General features: G+C 38.2%; 1 protein-coding gene across 1 annotated transcript; it reads right to left on the bottom strand.

Moving 5' to 3' along the window:
• Positions 1 to 207: 207 nt before the first annotated feature.
• On the bottom strand, positions 208 to 8,576 carry MTX3 (metaxin 3). Its single transcript, XM_008161982.3, has 9 exons — positions 8,444 to 8,576; positions 7,870 to 7,939; positions 7,395 to 7,471; positions 6,135 to 6,227; positions 5,448 to 5,630; positions 5,196 to 5,272; positions 4,540 to 4,697; positions 3,064 to 3,152; positions 208 to 530 (listed from the first exon to the last, which is right to left on the bottom strand). The coding sequence occupies exons 1-9, from the start codon at positions 8,522 to 8,524 to the stop codon at positions 420 to 422; spliced, it is 939 nt and encodes a 312-aa protein (XP_008160204.1). The 5' UTR covers positions 8,525 to 8,576; the 3' UTR covers positions 208 to 419.
• Positions 8,577 to 19,061: the final 10,485 nt, after the last annotated feature.

Genomic DNA, 19,061 nt, shown 5'->3' with positions numbered 1-19,061 from the left:
AAATTAAGAGTGCACATTCAGAACAGAATTGTAGCTTTTGGTCAGCAACATGTGAACCATGTTTTAGCACAACAGAAGCACCTCAGCCACTAAAATAAGATTCTCTTATAAGTAATTTTTCCTTGCAAAAGGCAAAAATCTGCCAAGATTAAGACCGGTTGTTTTTTTTAAATATATACAGTACATTATGTTTTCTTTTCCTCTCAAGTTCATTTAGTATTTATTTTGGTGGTATTTAAAGTGCATTGCCAGCTAAAAGACAAGCTTCCTAATTTAAAAAAATAGATGTCACAGAAAGTTTCTCTTGCTTTAGAGTCTTCCTCATACCTATTAGCAGCATTTTCTTTTTGTTTTCACACAATTAGTATAAGAGATTACTGCAATGATCATATGACTTTGGACACAAAGCAGGCTGTCTGTCAGGGTGATAGCCGTTGTAAGGAATCGCTTTCTTCTTCTGCTGGAGTCAATTTAAGTGTTGGCAGTTTCCGAGGAGGAAGTTGAGGGCTTTGGCGAAGATTGTCATCCATCTGTGGAAAGCACAAAAGGTACATCTGACTAATGGCTGTGGCACCCCTTATGTGGACTGCGGCTCCCGATCCAAACTATAGCCTAGAAGAGTACAGAACCATATGTCTCTAAAACTGCCAGAAAACCTTTTTCTTGCAAATAATCTCTCAAGAATTCTAAATGTCATACCTCAAATACCAGCTGACTCGGTATATGTAAAAAAGCCATATAGCTCATCCTTGGTGCCTTCACAATATTATAGTAAATCCACAAAATGAATGTTCTATTGAACTCAACCATAGCATGACTTGGTTTAAGAGGTCTTCTAATAGTAAAAGCAATACTTCTGTTATTAAGCTCCACAGTTTACACAGTTTGTACACATACAATATTTCATTTGTTCTTCCCAACATCATTGTGAAGGAAAAAAAAACAGATACAATCACTCCCTATTTTACAGATTAGCAAAATGAAGCTCAGAATGGTTAAGGAATTTGCCTTCAGTTGCAAAGCTAGTATCAGAGCTGACATTTGAACCTAAGTCTTCTAGAGAAACAAATTAATATGGAGCACATTGAAAACATGTCCAAGGGTTTCAGACTTACCCTAAGGAGTACATTAGCATCCCTGTAAACACTAGGAAAGGGATTATTTAGAACTGAGTCAGATCTTAGAAAACTGCCTTTAACCAGAGCACCCTGCAAACAGGGCTCTAGACTCCAGTCCTGGTGCGGAGCTCACTGTCAGTTTCACTTCAAAAAGACAGCTGCCATCAAAGATTCAAAGCCAACAGAATATAGCATCTTTTTACCCACTTGATATGCATGCTTTTTAGAGTTTTGAACAAAACTTCCCTTTATCTTCTCAAGATACTCTTATAAAGCAGAGTGCAAATATTTCAGCAGAGGTATATGGGACTTGTAGGACAGGAAAGAGAATAAAAGATTAACTTTTAATCTGCCAATGAAAAGAGTATCTCCAGTGAACTCTTTGAATCAATTGTGTTAAGATGTCTTCTTTTCCTTGCCAAAACTAAGTTCCTGAAACAGAACTCCTAAAAAAAAAAAAAAAAAAAACCCTCTAGATTTTCTGTCCAAACAGTGAGCAATAGTAGCCATTAGGATTTGTTGCTCTAATGGCTTGTAGCAAGCAGTGAAGCGAACTGAACAGCAGGTATGAAGGAATGGAGCAGTGCTGAAATAGGGTCAGAAAACTTTCATATATTGATGATGACCCAAGATGAAGTGTACATGAATTTGCCCCATACAGAAAATGGAAACTATACTGGACAGCATTCACTTAGCAGATAAGTGTCTATAATAGTTTCAGTAATCTTTCCATTATCCATACTTAACAGAATATATTTCCTCTCATGAGAGTTACTGGTTTGGACAAAGAATTAAAACAAATTAGGCTTTTACTTAGCTTACCCAAACTTTAGTAATGAACTCTTACAATTTTACTGCTCTGTTTTACTCACTTCTCAAGTTCTAACACATAAAGTACAATAAAAAGAAACAGAACTGTCATTCTAGAGAGTGGCAGTTATAAACCTAGTATTACTAGTAATGGATACATAATCTCATCCATGAGTTAGATGGCTGACTAACTACAAAGCCCATGCTGGATTCCAATTTCTAGGGTTCAAATAACCTCTCTAACTCTTGTCACCTGAATGACCTTGGGCAGGTGACATAAGCTACTCTTGAAGCTTCAGTATCTTCATCTGTAAAATGGGAATGATAGAGGACTTGTACACATAGATTAAATGAGATAATTCATATAAAGCTAATAACAACATAGTGCCTCTTACTGCTAGACAGTGTTATTAGTGTACACTGCCCCATTAGTTTGTGAAAGAATTAAGTATTATCCATTTGTTTAAGGATAAAAGCAAGTTTATCAGACACTTGCAGGAGGGGGGTGAGGGAGGTAGAAATGCATAACTCTCTTGTAATTTCCCATTAGAATCACCCTTGAAATTTTTATTGTTGGCTCTCTTGCCTACCCAGTTCCTCAATATCTCTCTCACCAAATGAATACCCCAAAATGGCAAAATATCCACACTGATAAAAAAAAAATTGTGGACCACATTTAGAACAGAGAAGGACAGGAAGGAGAAAATATAAAGCAGTCCATGTGGAAGAAAGAACAAGACATCATAATACAACTAACAAGAAAGGATAAGCACAGATGCTTCCAATCTCAAATATTAACTTAGAGACAAGCAGACAAGCAAGCAAGAAGTATTTTTGTCCTTTTTTTTTTTTTTTTAAGCCAGGCTTTTGGTCTCCTAATTTGAAAAATACTAATTGTGTGGTAAAAGTAAACCAAATACCATCATCAGATCTTTCCCTAAAGTTATCAGGCCACTTCTGACTTCAAAATACTATATTATACTATACAACTTTAGTAAATGTATATTTAAACAGCTTTCTGAAAAAAAATAACTCTTTTTAAAGGTAAAGTTAATTCATAACCCAAATTACAATATTAACTACAGAAAGGGAAATACTAATTACTACTTTAAAAAACGATTGAAGTAAACTTGACCTTTTCAATCAAGTTGGATTCCTTATTTACAAGCTGTGTGAGTTTCTGCAGATTTGCATCTACCGTTTCTTGTCCAGCAGGAGAGATGCCTAAGAAGCCAAGGACAGAAATCAGAAAGACAGGAAAATCTGAAAGCCTTTAAAGCTGTTTAGATTAAAAGAATTTTGAGTCTATCCACCCTCCCAAGTGGCCCACCCTCCAAAAAAAGGCAGAGAAAAACCATTCTGCATTCAAAGGCAAACTTAAGTGGGAAAGCAATGCTCCAAAACCAAACCGTAAACAAAAGGACTAAACTTGTCCACAGAGTAGACAAAGTAACAAAGTTGGCCAAGTAGTTTGCAGCTAGCCAAAGTAATTAGTAAAAAAGCATAGCCTCCTCATTTCCTTCTCAGATTTAAGTAGTGCCTTTCCCCCAACCATTCCAAATATGTTTTTAGTTACTATTTGGATAGCTTTCTAAGGCAGTGACTCCAAACAGGTATCCATCCACCTGACACCCAAAGTATTTGGAGGCACTTAAAAAAGAGTACAGATTCCTGGGATCTATCCCTAAGAAACTCTAATTTGGTAAATCTGATAGATGACCCAAGCTTTTGTATTTGTCCTGTAGACAGGTCTGCCAACCACTGCTTCAAAGTAACGAAGTTGCCTGGCCAGCTGTGGCTCAGTGGTTGAGCATTGACCTATGAACCAGAAGGTCACAGTTTCATTCCTAGTCAGGACATATGCCCGGATTGCGGGCTCGATCCCCAATGTAGGGCGTGCAGGAGGCAGCTGATCAATGATTCTCTCATCATTGTTTCTCTTTCTCTCTCTCTCTCTCCCTCTCCCTTTCTCTCTGAAATCAACAAATATATATATATATTTTTTAAAAAGAACAATTTCTGCCAAGTCTCCCAATACAAATTTAGTATCCCAATCACTTAAGCATAAGGCCTTACACTCCTAACAAATCATTTCCTAAATGACAGGTGCCCTCCCTCTGTTTACTATACCTCCAGTCTGATGCAATCAGTTTTCAAGTAGTAGAATCATAGGGGTGTACCTCACCAAAATCAATCTGCTACTGATTTCTGTTCACGCAGGAAAATGCTAGAAGCAACATTTAAAGTAATTGCCCATTTGCATTAGGAAAAATGCTATCTAAAAACACCTCAATAAATATCTGTAGTTTAAACTTTTTGAAGAAAATGACCCACTTCAAAGGGGCAATATTTAAAGAAGAATAAGAAGCAAGCAATGTATAAAATCCAAAAGAATAGGGAAAAAGGCAAATATTCATTCCTCTATTTAAATAAGAACATATGGGAATAAAAATAAAGTTGGAGAAATGCAACTTTTTGAAGTGCTATAAACCAGCATTTAAAGACAATACACAAATTTCTTTAATAAGTAATGAATCTTGCTTATGTGTCCTTAGGAGAATTTGCAAATCCTCTATACAAACAAAGATCAGCTGGAGAGGAGCCGCCTTACCTCCAAGACTAAGCCTAAAATAAGTGTTTAGGATGTCATCACAAAAGCGACACAGGTTGGAGAGCTGTTTCAAATGTTCTTGTAACTGAACTTTAGGGAAGCGTACTTTATAAAGAGGCGCGAGAAAACCAAACACATAGGCATCCAAGGTAGAAGGCCTAAAAATAAATTCAGGATTTTTTAAAATCACATAAGAAAATATTAACTTGGGATTATAAAAAAATTTTCTCAAATATATTAATCAATTCTGAAGTATACAATTTAGTGTTTTAAAAGGTTTACTATCCATTATAACTTATAATAATGATGCAAGTAGAATTTTACTCAGTTGTTTTTTAAGACTCTAACAATTTATTTTATTTAGAAGAAAATTCAGTTGCGAATTAAGATGCATTTTTACTCACAAGTATTATGTAGTAACTGGAGAGAGGATGGAAATAGTCTTAGATGTTTTCAATACACATATACAGTATATTAAGTCAGTGTTAGATTACCACCAACAGAAGGTTTCCCCATAGTAAAAATCCATTAAATGTTTTTAAAGTGAAAAAGTCACTTTTGGGGGAGTGGGAAGACAAGAGGACTTGCTTTAAATAATTGCTCATAGAATATATGCACACAAAACATCAGAATGATTTTTAAGAGAATGCACTCACGTATCTCCAAAGAAAAACTGAGATGTTCCCAATCTGTTTGACAGAAGATTTAGGCACTCCTTGGCATCTCTGTATATCTAATAAGGATGACATTACATCTCAGAAGTAGGACAGATACTCTAGAACTCCTTTTTAGGTGACAGATACTCTAGAACTCCTTTTTAGGTAGGTATCTATGGATTAGTTCATCTCTGCGATCTCTCTTGTCCCTCCTCAGGAGGGCCCTAGCTCTGACAGTAATCTCGACCATACCTGTGCTTCCACTTCTCGGAGGTGGTAGAGGGGAGGCTCTCCTCTGGTCAGGAGAATCCTAGTCAGTGCTCCCTTTGACATTCTTCCAGGAAGGATCAAACTCAAGGGAAAGGGAATTCGTGAAGCAAACCATGGCTTTGTCACAGTAAAGTAATTGTCACTCTCAACCCAGAATGTGTGAAGCTGCAAAAGAAGAAACACTGTAATTATGTTCTTTAATTAAAAGGTCATTCTATTGATGTGCAAGTTTTTCATAAATATCTTTGTATAAAATGACTTCATACAAATTTTCCAGTTAGAACAACTCAAGGATTAAACAAGATTTTAAATGTGAGTTTTGTTGGTTACTATATCTCAGGCACCCAGAACCAGGCCTATTACATAGTAGGTGCTCAATAAATATTTGCTGAATGAATGGATTATAGTTCACCCAATTCTATATATGGAACAACAAACTCCACCTCCCATAAAGAATTTTTATTTCCAAAATGACATTATTTTTCACTTTATTGTTTTTCATATAGCTGAATGTTTAACAGAATTCAGTTTCACAGGAACATGAAAGAATCAAGATTAATACATAAGTGAAATTTCCTCTCATAAGCCCTTTTCATTATTTTTCTTCTAAACAGACTAAGTGTATTTTTGGTAGATCATTAAGATATTGTAATATTCAGCAATGCTCACCACTGCAGGAAGAAGTTTCTCTTCAAGGAGAGCAATGTAAGCCAGGGTATCTGCCCCTTGTCTTGCTGAGAGTTCATAATCAGCATTATATTTCTATTAAAAAGTATAAAATAAACAAAACACCTCAGACGTCAAGAGTATCCCCAAATAGTGAAGCTAAATAAACTAGGATTCCTATTTATTCTTCCACAAAAATGGTAAACATGATATTAAAAGGGGGAAAAAGAAATACAAATTTAGTAACAAATGCTACTTAATGCAAATGTACAGTATCATGCACACAGTAAAGTCAATAATTTATGATTTGTTATTCACTACTACTATTTCAGTAATTGTTAATGACCAGTTTAGTACCAACTTATTAAAAGAAGCTATTATTATTTTTGTTAACAGTAAGGATAAAGTTCTAACTGGTTACATTTTTCCCCAATGAAAAAAGAAAAACTTCCAATTTAGAAAAATTCTAAATTTTGTTACTGTGAGATTTCTTTAAAAGAAAAAAAAAAAATGGCCCTGGTTCATGTGGCTAGTTGTCCCATACACCAAGTGGCAAGTTCAATTCCCAGTCAGGGCACATACCCAGGTTGCCAGGTTAGGGGTTCAATCCCTAATAGGAGTGCATGTGGAAGCCAGACAATCAATGTTTCTCTCTCACATTGTTGTTTCTTTCTCTTTCTCTCTCTCCCTCCTCCACCTCTCTACCTTCCTCTCTCTAAAAAAAAAAAAAAAAAAAAAAAAAAATCACTAGAAAAAATTTAAAGTATTGGCAAAATCAATGATAACTTTTGCATTTATATGTCTTAACATACTTATACATTTTTAACACATTATAAAAATCTTTACATGTTCAAATATCTTGAATACTGCATGAAACATTTAACTATAACTATCAGTTAAGTGTTTTTTGAAAACTAAAATAAATAGTTGCTAGTTGATGGGACTTCAGATGTCATACTTAGCACAAAATGTGTAATAAGTGTAATAGCAAAGATGGCTAAATTGAATCTGCTTATATCTAAACTTCAATAAAATCCAAGAAAAGTGCATGAAAATATAAATGGACTATACCTCACTTTATAACTTTCAAATCATAGTATAACTCATGACTTGAAAGTCTTCTTATATTAAACTCCAGGTATCCTCAGGTGTCTACTAACTTAGCAAAAAATATTTCTTTAAAAATCTGCAAACCTTACGATGTGTTTTTTTAAAGCAACATGCAGGGACCAACAATCTACTTCTTCAAAGAGAACCACCCACCTGTTTTCTTAAAAAGTTCAGTATTTTTGCTGGTTGAGAGACAATCTTGTCTTCAGTGGTCAAAATTGGTACATCTCCTATAATCAAAAAAACGGTCTACATACAAGGAAACATTTTGATCTCCTCTTAAGATATTCCAATACTCTAAAAACTATACCAATTGCACATTTGAAGGGGGAAATGAGTAAGCTCATCTTAGTTTTTTGCAATTTCACAAAGAGCAGTTGGATAGAACATTTTCATTTCTCATCATTTCCACTGATTTGGCTTGCACTTTTAAGTATTATTCAGAATGATCATAAGCAAAGCACAGCCAAGGTCATGGTAAAACAAACAAACAAACAAACAAACAAACAAAAAACACCTAAAATCCCAAGGTACTCCATGGCTGTATGCCTCAGCGCTGTAAAGGGGGTGGTGGGGGGAGGAGGGGACTTAAAGAAGGTAGAAGGCGTGTTAAAAGTTTACACTGTACCTCTTGAACCTCTCCAGGTGTTATCTATGACACTGACTTTCAAGGGTGCGCCAGAAAATTTGGCGTAAGCCTGAAACAGAGTTTGCAATAAAACATTTTAGACTGAGTACGTAATGCAAATCTGCAGAGCTGCTTTACTTCACAGCCGGGTTCCGAAGACCGAACCTCTCAAGGGGGCGCGTCCCTTCCCCGATCTCTAGCCCAGGGAGCACGCGCGCCACTGCCCGGCTTTCGGGAACCTTGTTCTTTCCCAAAGGATCCGGCGGGGACGAGGAGGGCGGGGGAGGATGCGGCGCGGGCCCCGCTTCGGGCTTTCCCTCCACCGCCCAGATAGCTTTGCAAGGATGAGAATAATAACTCGGGAGCCAGGAGGAAAAGCGGGAGGCCTCCCGCCACGCCTCGGTGGGGTCACAGGCCAGGTGTAACTCGGCTGCAGGGAGCCCAGGGCGGTGCAGCGCCCGGCCCTCCTCAGCCCGCAGGGAACCGCTCCAGGCCGCCGGCGCCCGGCCCGGCCAGCTTCGCGCCTCTGGCCCCGCCCCTTCCTGCCCGCCCCTGGCCCGAGCAGCGGCCTCACCATTACCACCAAGGACTCGCTGTGGACCGACGGGAGCCCCCAGCCCCCTCCCCAGCAACTGAGCTCCAAGGGGGCCGCCATCTTGCCGGGGCCAACCTCTCCTATCCCGGAAGTACTTCTGCCGCCCAGTTTCCGGCAGGTGAAAGTGAGGGGCGGGGCTAGGGAGGGAAAGGGTCCCTCTGGGCTCTGGAGAGGTACCGAAAGGACCACAGGTGGGTTAAAAGCACGCTTAGAATCAGCTTGGCCTGGGGATTAGGAGTCCTGGGCCTTCAATCAGACCCATCAGTCATTGTGTAAATATTTATTGGCTGCCTCAGGTATCCCAAACCCTTTGAACCTTACTACCCTGGGCCTAAACTAACCTGTTTGTAAAATAGGTAAAACAGCTTATTCATAAGAGTGTTGTGTTTAAAATTATGACAGGGGGAAGCAAATTTGGCATACAGTAGGCACTTAATAATTGCTCAACCCCTTCACCCATATATTTGGCCTCTGCCTCTTTCCACGCTCAATCTCAATTTTGTCATCCTCATGTTAATTTGTTTGCCCCACCCTCCTGGAAAGTAACCCTGTTCCTGAAATTTGTCAGGTGAATTCTGCCTTATTTCAGGATGAATTATGTTTGTTCCTTGCCATTGCTCCTTCAAAAATGAGCTTAACTGTCACTTTCCCAGGGATGATTTTACAAAGTTACGAACTTCTAGGTTCCTGCAGCCCCTTGTACATATTTCAATTGTAGCTTCTATCCCTAGATATAGACCTTTTGCTTTTCACTTCAGGAAGCTCTTAAGACGGGGACAAGGCTGGCTTCATACTAGTAGAAGTGAGACCTGTGCATTCGAATAGGGCCCTGTGCTTAAAAGGACCCAACTTCCTTAATATTCCGCTGTTATCATGATATTCTTAATAATTTTGAAAAAGGGACTCCGCATTTTTATTTTCAACTGGGCCCTGCAAATCACATAGCCAGTTGTGTCTGTGAGCCTAATGGGCATGAACTAAGTGTTTCTGGAACATCAACTAACAATTCCTCAGAAAATTGTTAAAAAGAGAAGATAGGTCTTGAGAATGCCATGATCCTAACATGCTTATGGGGTCCTGGAGTTAGGACTTGGGTGCTACGTCTTTTTTTCTAGAAAGCACAGTAGTCTTTCTGGACTACCCTCCCAGTCATTCCTCTCAGTTTTCTTGCTTACCTCTGCCCAGCTGAGATAGATGGGTCCCCTTCAACAATTGAGAGCGCAAAACAAACCTCTGCAAATTTTCGTAAAGTTACAATTCAGCAAATAATTGTAGGCACTCCCTTACTGTTTACATATCCATCTAAATTACAGTGTCAGTCTGCTAAAATTTTTTGTCATGTTTCAAAGGCAAGAGTTCTCAGAAATAGGAAGGAAAAAGTATGTCAAAGGTAGAAATCCATTAGTAATATGGTGTAATTGGGAGATAGTTATATATATATATTATTAAAACTAAATATCAAAACATTTATTGTGCAACTACTGTGTCCAAGACACTGTGAGGCTCTGGGAGAATACAGAGATAAATAAGTCACCAATTCTATCCTCAGGAGTTTATAGCGTACAAAGGAGACATACAACTAGGTGTAACAAGTCATGTTATCATGAGTGAAGTTAGAGATATGAATAAAATTTTATGAAAGCACAAAGCAGGAATGATGCCTCCACTGTGAGACTAGTGGAGGCTCTCTCTTCAGTTTTCAGTAAACAGAAGGCAATCCAACTTTCAGATTCAAGTAATGGGACTTCCCTGTTTTGAAGGTCAAAATTCCAAGGCATAAAGTTCAGAATTCATATATTACAATCAGGCATTTTAAATATCATACACAGAGAATGTGGCTTCCCGGAGTCTTGTTTGTAGGGTGGAGGGGGGTGGAAATGGATGCACATTCCTTGTGGATACATAATTCCTCAGTTCAGCCTTCTTCCTTATTGATGCTGTTACATATGTCAACTTCATTCGTTTTAAAGAAAAATTAAATTTCTTCTCTTAGCATTGAATTAAGACAGAGAATAGCATGCTGTTGCATCTAATGAGAGAATCCTTCTCACAGGTTTATTTGTGCCTGTTTAATAGCAGTCTTTTATTGCTGCAATTCCTTTTGAGAGTCTATATTTGCTAGATTAAAGTTAAAACCAGAGTGCTGCTGATTCCACAACCAGGTTGAATATTGTTCCAGGGAACCACACAGAAAGCTGAAACCTTCAGGAATTACGCCTGGTATGGGTAGTTGGCCCCTGTGTCTTTTTCTGGCTGCTAAAGAGTATTGTTCAGAGTTCATCAAAATCATTTCAGATTTCTGCCAGGAAGCATACTATCTGCAAAACATTCATGTATGAGTGGGATGACCTGAATCACAGCTTTTTAATGAGTATTCCAGACAATGTTTTCCCTGCAAAAGAACTATTATTTTTCAAGAGATGGACAATAAAAATGACTGCATGTAGTCATAGTCATCTAAACTCAGGAGACCTGACCTTGGCTTCTATTCCTACCCCTCATGTATTTCTTAACTTGGGAGCCATGGTGCAGGTTCTACTAGGATCTGTTTATCTGGGTGATTGAGCACCTATGAAATGGTGCTATAGGCAAAGATGAAAGGTTTGTGGCAGTGCTCATGTAGTATGATCCCTTATGGAGAAGTTGAACTAGAGAGCCTTGAAGGGCCCTTTCAACTCTAAACTTCTATAATTCAATTCCGTGTTTAGATATAGAATTCTTGGGAAGGAAAAAAGCAAGCACTGAGTGCAAGTCAGGACAGCTGGTTTCCTGACTGAGTCTCCAATTAGCTATATGAATTTGTGCCAATCATTTTATCTTTAGTCCTCAACTTATTCACTTAAAAAGCAAAGGTGTGGAGGTTTTTTTTAGCTGTGAAATACTATCCTTCTATGTGCAATGAACATTTAATAATAGATGATATTCATGGAGCAATTTCTATATACCAGAAATTGTTTGAAGTATCCAAAATAACTCATTGGATATTTATAATGACTCCATGTGGTAGGTACTATTATGTTCCTGTATTTCCAGGAAAGGAAATTAAGGCATAAAGATGTTAATTAACTTGTCAAGGTCACCTAGCTAATAGGTGATAAAACCAGGATGTAAATCCAGCCAGTCTGGGCTTACACTCTTAACCACTATGTCATACTGCCTATAGACTTCTATGTAATTCATTAAAAATCCTAGTTTCACTCAAACTGGAGTTATCAATGCCATAATATTGCCATTATTACTTGTTTTAGTAGTATTAAGTCATTAAACAAGTTCACTAAGCAACTTCTGTATTTGCAGCACACTGTAGGCTATCAGGGAATAAAAATGCATGTTCATAGTTGATAAAACAAGGCCTACATATTTGAAGTAACTGTAGATGGTTGGGAGGTACCATTTTGTCAAGCAGATCACAAGTCTAGTGTGGTTTTAGACAAAGGCTTTCATGTGCTGCAATGCTTGGCAAAAGCCTAGGGGACGAATTAGGACTTTAGCTGACCTTGAAGGATGGGTACATTGGATTTAGATTGGCACAGAGGAAGGCATTCCACATGGACTACGCTGCAGGAGCCAAGGCATAGAGATGGAATGACTATGGGAAAGAATCTGAAGATAAGTAAATGGATGCTGGATTCAATAAAAAATTTGGAGAATGATCAGAAAAACTGTTGATTGATTAACCTGAGAACCAGACGTGGTGATAGTGGATGGCCTGGGGATATAGAGTTTTGAGAAGGTAAAAAAGAAGAATAAACATCCAAATACAATATTAATGGATTCACATTTTCATAGATGAAAGATGGAATGCTATTGTTGCATAGACAATATGAACCCATAAATTGTATTAAATTAAGCAAAATGTTGTGATAAATGAAGAAATGCTGCTGCATAGTGTTAGAAGAAAGTTACCTGGCACTCTTGCACTGAGCATTTTTCATTGACTAGGTTGTTACAAATCAAACTGCAAGGGATCCCATAGCTACTCCCCACTCCAGGAAAAAAATAATAAAAAACTGCAAGGGATAACTGAAGAAATTGGTATTAGAAATAGGGACGGGTGTAAGATCACGAGGAATATGACACAGATAAAGGAAGGAAAGATAATGGACAGGAACAGAAGATCCAAAATAAAGTTTTTGCAGGAGATGACAGAGTAAATCTACATACATTGAAGGCAAAATTGGCTACTTGTGGACAAAAGCCTTAAGATGCCAGAGAGAACAGGGATGGGGTCCTAGAAATTACCCTACAAGTTAAAAGGCTGAGATCAGTAGCTTGAGCAGTGGAGCTGGCATTGAAAATGAGAGACATGCTTTCTCTCTGACACTGGAGGAAGTTTCAAGGGGAGCATGGGATGCTGAGTTAGCTCAAATCAGTTACCTTCAAATTTCCCTGTTACATTAGGAAAACTTCTTAAAAGCCTGAGAGAAAGAGATTTGGGCTTTGAAAGAGAGAGAATAATTTAGAGAATGTGCCAGGGAGTTAGTAAAAAATGAGTGGAAGAATTGCTGACGGTGGCAAAGGTTAAATTTAAATTAGTATGAAGGAGATAAATCAAGTGAGAACCATAGGCAGGCTAATAATTAGGTGCCCTTTCAAACAGATATTCTTTAAATATTTATTCAACCTTTTTTAAAAAATGGAAATGAAGTTAGCAGAATGTAACAGGATCGATTTACATTTTACCAATTCTGTCTGTTAGAAGTTCTATGCGGTGACCTGTGCTTAGTGTCCCTTAAAGTTGGGTCCTGAGAACGATGCAGGGAAGAGGGAGGAAAAGGTCCTAGGAATTGACAGAGATGGAATCTATAACTTCAGCAGCGGGGCTCAGCCGTCTGTAAGTCTAGCTAAGGTAGCACAGTTGTGTAGAATCCTCCTATGGCACTGTGCTGTCCAGAAGTTTGAGTGGGGAGCCAGGTTCATTTACTCATTTGGTATCAATGTTATCAGGCAGTGATATAGATTAAAAGTGATTCATTTTGCTCCTCTAGCATAGTAAGCCTGTTGTCTGTGTTTTGTATTAAAAAGAATTAAATGAAACAAAAATAATATCTTCTGATATAGTGATCAACTTATGTAAAAACAGGAATATTATATTTTAAAAGTGAGGATGGTAAAGGGTCCTAAGTGGAAATAAGGTTTCTATACTTCATTCAAAGTGATAAAACACATCATATACCAGTAGACTGTGATAAGTTATATGTGTATATTGTAATACCTAGAGCAACCATTAAGAAAGCTATACAAAATGACATAGTCAAAACCACTAAATAAATCAAAATAGATTTCTAAGAAATGTTCAAATAACCCACATGAAAGAGAGAGAGAAAACGGAATAATTAATTGACTAGCAGGGATCGAACAGAAAACAATAAAATGACAGATTTAAACTCTACAAAAATCACTAATTTCTGCAAGTGTAAATGGTCTAAATACATCAATTAAAAGACAGATTGGCAGAGTGAATGAAAAACAAACAAGCATGCTGTCTACAAGAAACTTCAAATATAATTACATAGACAGGTTAAAGATAAAGGATGGAAAAGCTATACCATGCAAACAATGATCAGGAAAGAAAAGTAAGAGTTGGCATAGTAATATCAGATGAAGTAGACTTCAGAGCAAAGAAAACAACTGCTGGAGACAAGAGGGTATCATATAACAATAAATGGGCCAATCCACCAAGACGTCATAGCAATCCTAAATGTGTGAGCTAAACAACAGTGCTTCAAAGTACATGAAGCAAAAACTGATAGAAGTGAAAGAATAAATAGAAAAATTACAGTTACAATTATGCCCCACTCTCAGCAATTGATAGAATTACTATACATAAAATAAGCAAAGCTCTAGATAAATTAAACAACAGGATCTAATGGACATTTATCAAATGTTATATCCAACAGCAGAACACACATTCTAAGAGCTCATGGAACATTCATCAGGGTAGTCCATATACTGAGTCATAAAGCAAACCACAAAAGAAATTTTTATTAGCACCACACTCTAACCAACTGAGCTAACCAGCCAGTCATCACAAAAGAAATTTTTAATAAAATAATGCAAAATATATTCTTTGACCATACTAGAATCAAGCTAGAAATAAGTAACAGAAAGACAACAGTAAACTCTCAAACACTTGAAAATTCAACAACATACTCGTAATAATCAATGGGTCAAAGACAAAGTCTCAAAGGAAAAAAAATACATATAATTAAATAATGAAAATACAACAAATTCTATTAAGAGAATGAAAACATAAGCCACAGACTGGAAAAAATATTTGCAAAACACATATGTATTAAAGGACTTGTATCCAAACATATACAAAGAACTCTGAAGGCCCCACAAGAAAATAAACAACCAAATTTAAAACTGGGGAAAAAGATGTGAACAGACACCTCATCAAAGAGGATCTACAGATGGACTAAGCATATTAAAAAAATGCTCAACATCATTTGTCACTAGGGAATTGCAAATTAAAGCAACAATGAGATACCACTATACACCTGTTAGAATGGCTAAAATGGAAAAAGAAAAGAACAAAAACCTGATAATGGCAACTGATTTACAAGAGTGTGGAGCAACAGGAACTCTCATTCACTGCTGGCATGAATACAAAACTGCAAGACAGTTTGGCAATTTCTCCTGAAGCTAAACATTGTCTTACTATATGTTGTAAGTTGAATTCCCCTCCCCCACCCCAGCCCACCCCGCAAAAGGTACGCTGAAGTCTTAACCCCTAGTACCTGTAATGTGACCTTATTTGGAAATAGGATTTTGCAGATGCAATCAAGTTATGATAAGATCATACTGAATTAGAATAGACCCAAATCCAATTACTGTTGTCATAAGGAGAAGGAGACAAAGAGACACAGACACGTACAGAGAGAAGATAGCCATGTAAAGATGGAGGCAGAGCCCAGCCGGTATGGCTCAGTGGTTGAGTGTTGCCCTATGAACCAGGAGGTTATGGTTTTGTGTTTTTTTTTTTAGTATTCCATTGTGTAGCTGTACCATAATTTATTTTTATTTTTTATTTTTTTTGAGCTTTATTTTTTTATTTTTTTTACATTTTTTTATTGAGGTATTATATGTGTACATATCTTACCATTACCCCCCCACCCCACCCTCATACATGCCCTCACCCCCCAGAGTTTTGCATCCATTGTTTATGCTTATATGCATGCATACAAGTCCTTCGTTTGATTTCATATCTCCCCCACCTCTCCCTAACTTTCCCCCTGTAATTTGAAAGTCTGTTTGATGCTTTACTGTCTCTGTATCTATCTTTTTGTTCATCACTTTATAATGTTCTTTACTATCCATAAATGAGTGAGATAATGTGGTATTTTTCTTTCATTGACTGGCTTATTTCACTTAGCATAATGTTCTCCAATTCCATCCAGGTTGCTGCAAATGATGAGAATTCCTTCTTTTTTATGGCAGCATAGTATTCCATTGTGTAGATGTACTACAGTTTTTTAATCCAGTCATCTGCTGATGGGCACCTAGGCTGTTTCCAAATCTTAGCTATTGTAAATTGTGCTGCTATGAACATAGTGGTGCATATATCCTTTCTGATTGGTGTTTCTAGTTTCTTCGGATATATTCCCAGGAGTGGGATTACTGGGTCAAATGGGAGTTCCATTTTCAGTTTTTTTAGGAAACTCCATACTGTTCTCCACAGTGGCTGCACCAGTCTGCATTCCCACCAGCAGTGCACGAGGGTTCCTTTTTCTCCGCTACCTCGCCAACACTTGTCGTTTGTTGATTTAGTGATGATAGCCATTCTGACAGGTGTGAGATGGTAGGAGGTTATGGTTTTAATTCCCAGTCAAGGGCACATGCTGGGTTGAAGCCTTGATCCTATGTGGCACCTGCAGGAGGCAGCCGATCAATGATTCTCTCTCATCATTGATGTTTTTCTCTCTCTCTCCCTCTCCCTTCCTCTCTGAAATCAATAAAAATATATTTTTTAAAAGAAGAGGGAGGCATAAATTGGAGTGATGCACCAACAAGCCAAGGAATACCAAGGAATGTGACAACCACTAGAAGCTAAGAGCTTTATTGTGCTGAGCACATGAGTACAAGAGATATCCAGAGACTTCAACCATATGGCAACTAAAAATGTGGACCATTTATCTTCATGAACCTTTGTATTTAGGACATCTTTTCATTAGCAGGCCCTGAGATTTAAATGTTTTCCCAGAAGTACTGCTGAGTGATATTCAGCTGACCACTGAGTGATGTTCAGCTGACCACATGGCTCTCCACAATTGGTAATGATGACTAAGATGTACAGCTGGGGTTAAGGAGCTCTCCAGGACACAATTTTAGCACTAGATAAATTCCTGGAATTGATTCTACCTTGGGAATCATCCATATGATCTACAACTAATCCAGCATCCTCTATTTTGGCTAAGGACACATGTCAGAGTTTTCTTAAAGAAAAAGAAATGCTATGTTTGAATGTATATACAGAGGTGAGCAAAAGTAGGTGTACAGTTGTGAGTACACCAAACAGTTTATTCTTGTATTATTATTTATTAATTATTATATTATTTATTTGTATTACAACTGTAAGCATACTTTTGCCCATGACTGTATATTCAAATATATTACATATATTCAATTCAATGGAGGAAATACAAATGAATTTATATGTATACTAGAGGCCCAGTGCACGAAATTCGTGGGGGGGGGGGTCCCTCAGCCCAGCCTGCACCCTCTCACAGTCTGGGAGCCCTTGGGGGATATCTGGCTGATGGTGGGCCTAAGCCGACAGTCAGACATCCTTAACACTGCCTTGGAGGCTGGAGAGGCTCCCGCCATTGCCGCTGTGCTCACCAGCTATGAGCCCAGCTTCTGGCTGAGCAGCACTCCCCCTGTGGAAGCGCACTGACCACCAGGGGGCAGCTCCTGCATTGAGCATCTGCCCCCTAGTGGTCAGTACACATCATAGTGACCGGTCGTTCTGCCGTTCAGTCTATTTGCATATTAGCCTTTTATTATATAGGACTAGAGGCCCAGTGCATGGATTCGTGCAACAGTGGGGTCCCTTGGCCTGACCTGCGGGGATCAGCTGAAACCAGCAGTCCTACATCCCCCAAGGGATGTAGTAGTGCGCAAAGCAACAGGTGGCCGGAGAGGAGCCCAAGCCCGGGCTGGGCGCCACACCGCTCCCACTCATCCCGGCCCTGCTGCGCCCGCCACTGCCGCCGCTTGGTAGGCTCGCTGCCACTCCACTGTGGTCTCCATGCGCCCGTCCTAGGGTGATACCGGTGCACCCATGATTGAGAAGTGGCCACAGGCTCATGCCCAGTCAGTCTCGATGCTGGTCCCAATCCTGGTCCCAGTCCGGATGGGAGAGGGGTGCACAAGGGGAGTGTCCATGGGAGAGGCTCGCACCGCCGCAGCTGCGCTCGCCAACCATGAGCCTGGTGTCTGGCACCCGTTGGTCAGCTGAGTGGTGCCCTACTGTGGGAGCGCACTGATCACCAAGGGGCAGCTCCTGCATTGAGTGTCTGCCCCCGGTGGCCAGTGCACATCATAGCTACTGGTCAAACAGTCGAACGATCAAACGGTCACTTAGGCTTTTATATATATAGATATTTATAATGTACATATACACTTATGTTATATATAATATAATTATAATTACATCTTACATAACATTTTATATACTTATATGACATAATTATACTATATTTAATATATTAATTATATATTATAATATAATTATGATATTAAATATAATTATGTTTGTAAAGTATATTATGCAATAATTTATATGTATATAATTTCTTTATGTTTCTTTTAGTGAATTAGTCCCATTTACTAGGAATAAAACACATTAAATTCACAAGCCTCATTTTTAATGGTGGTAATTAAAAAGTTATGAACAAAGTATAATTTGCTGAAATGTTTGAAAATTAGTTTGTAAAATAATCCTAGTTATTTCCAGAACTTAAGTCATTCCATGGTTGTTCAGTTTTGAGGGAGCTGTAGCAACTTTTCCAGATTAATAGGCTACCAGTAATAATGGAGATCAAATAGGCACTGCCTTGTGAAATCCTGCCATCTGGATAAGTGGGGTTCATTATTGAGGCATTCTTCACTTTATACATAAGTTGTTTTTATTTTTTTAAGTTAATATCTGTGTGTTTGTTTTATTTTTTTAATATATATTTTATGATTTCAGAGAGGAAGGGAAAGAGAGAGATAGAAACATCAATGATAAATCATTGATTGGCTGCCTCCTGCACACACCCTACTGGGGATGGAGCCTGCAACCCCGGGCACATGCCCTTGACTGAAATCAAACCTGGGGCCCTTCAGTGCACAGGCCAGTGCTCTATCCACTGAGCCAAACCAGCTAGGGCTATACATAAATTGTTTTAAATAGCAAACTCCCCTAGCATTTAGAAATTACATATATATAATTCTATCTATACACAATTATATCAGTTGTGTAAGATGACACACAACTGGTCTGAAACCCACTTTATTCCTATTGAAATGTCAACCATTACATCAATGCTTTAAATGTCATCTTAGACTAAAAGGCATTAGTGGATATTTTGAGTAATGGAAGTGATTT

This window comes from Eptesicus fuscus, chromosome 4 (assembly GCF_027574615.1).
Source record: "Eptesicus fuscus isolate TK198812 chromosome 4, DD_ASM_mEF_20220401, whole genome shotgun sequence".
NCBI lineage: Eukaryota > Metazoa > Chordata > Mammalia > Chiroptera > Vespertilionidae > Eptesicus > Eptesicus fuscus.
This window is presented reverse-complemented; position numbering and strand designations above follow the sequence as displayed.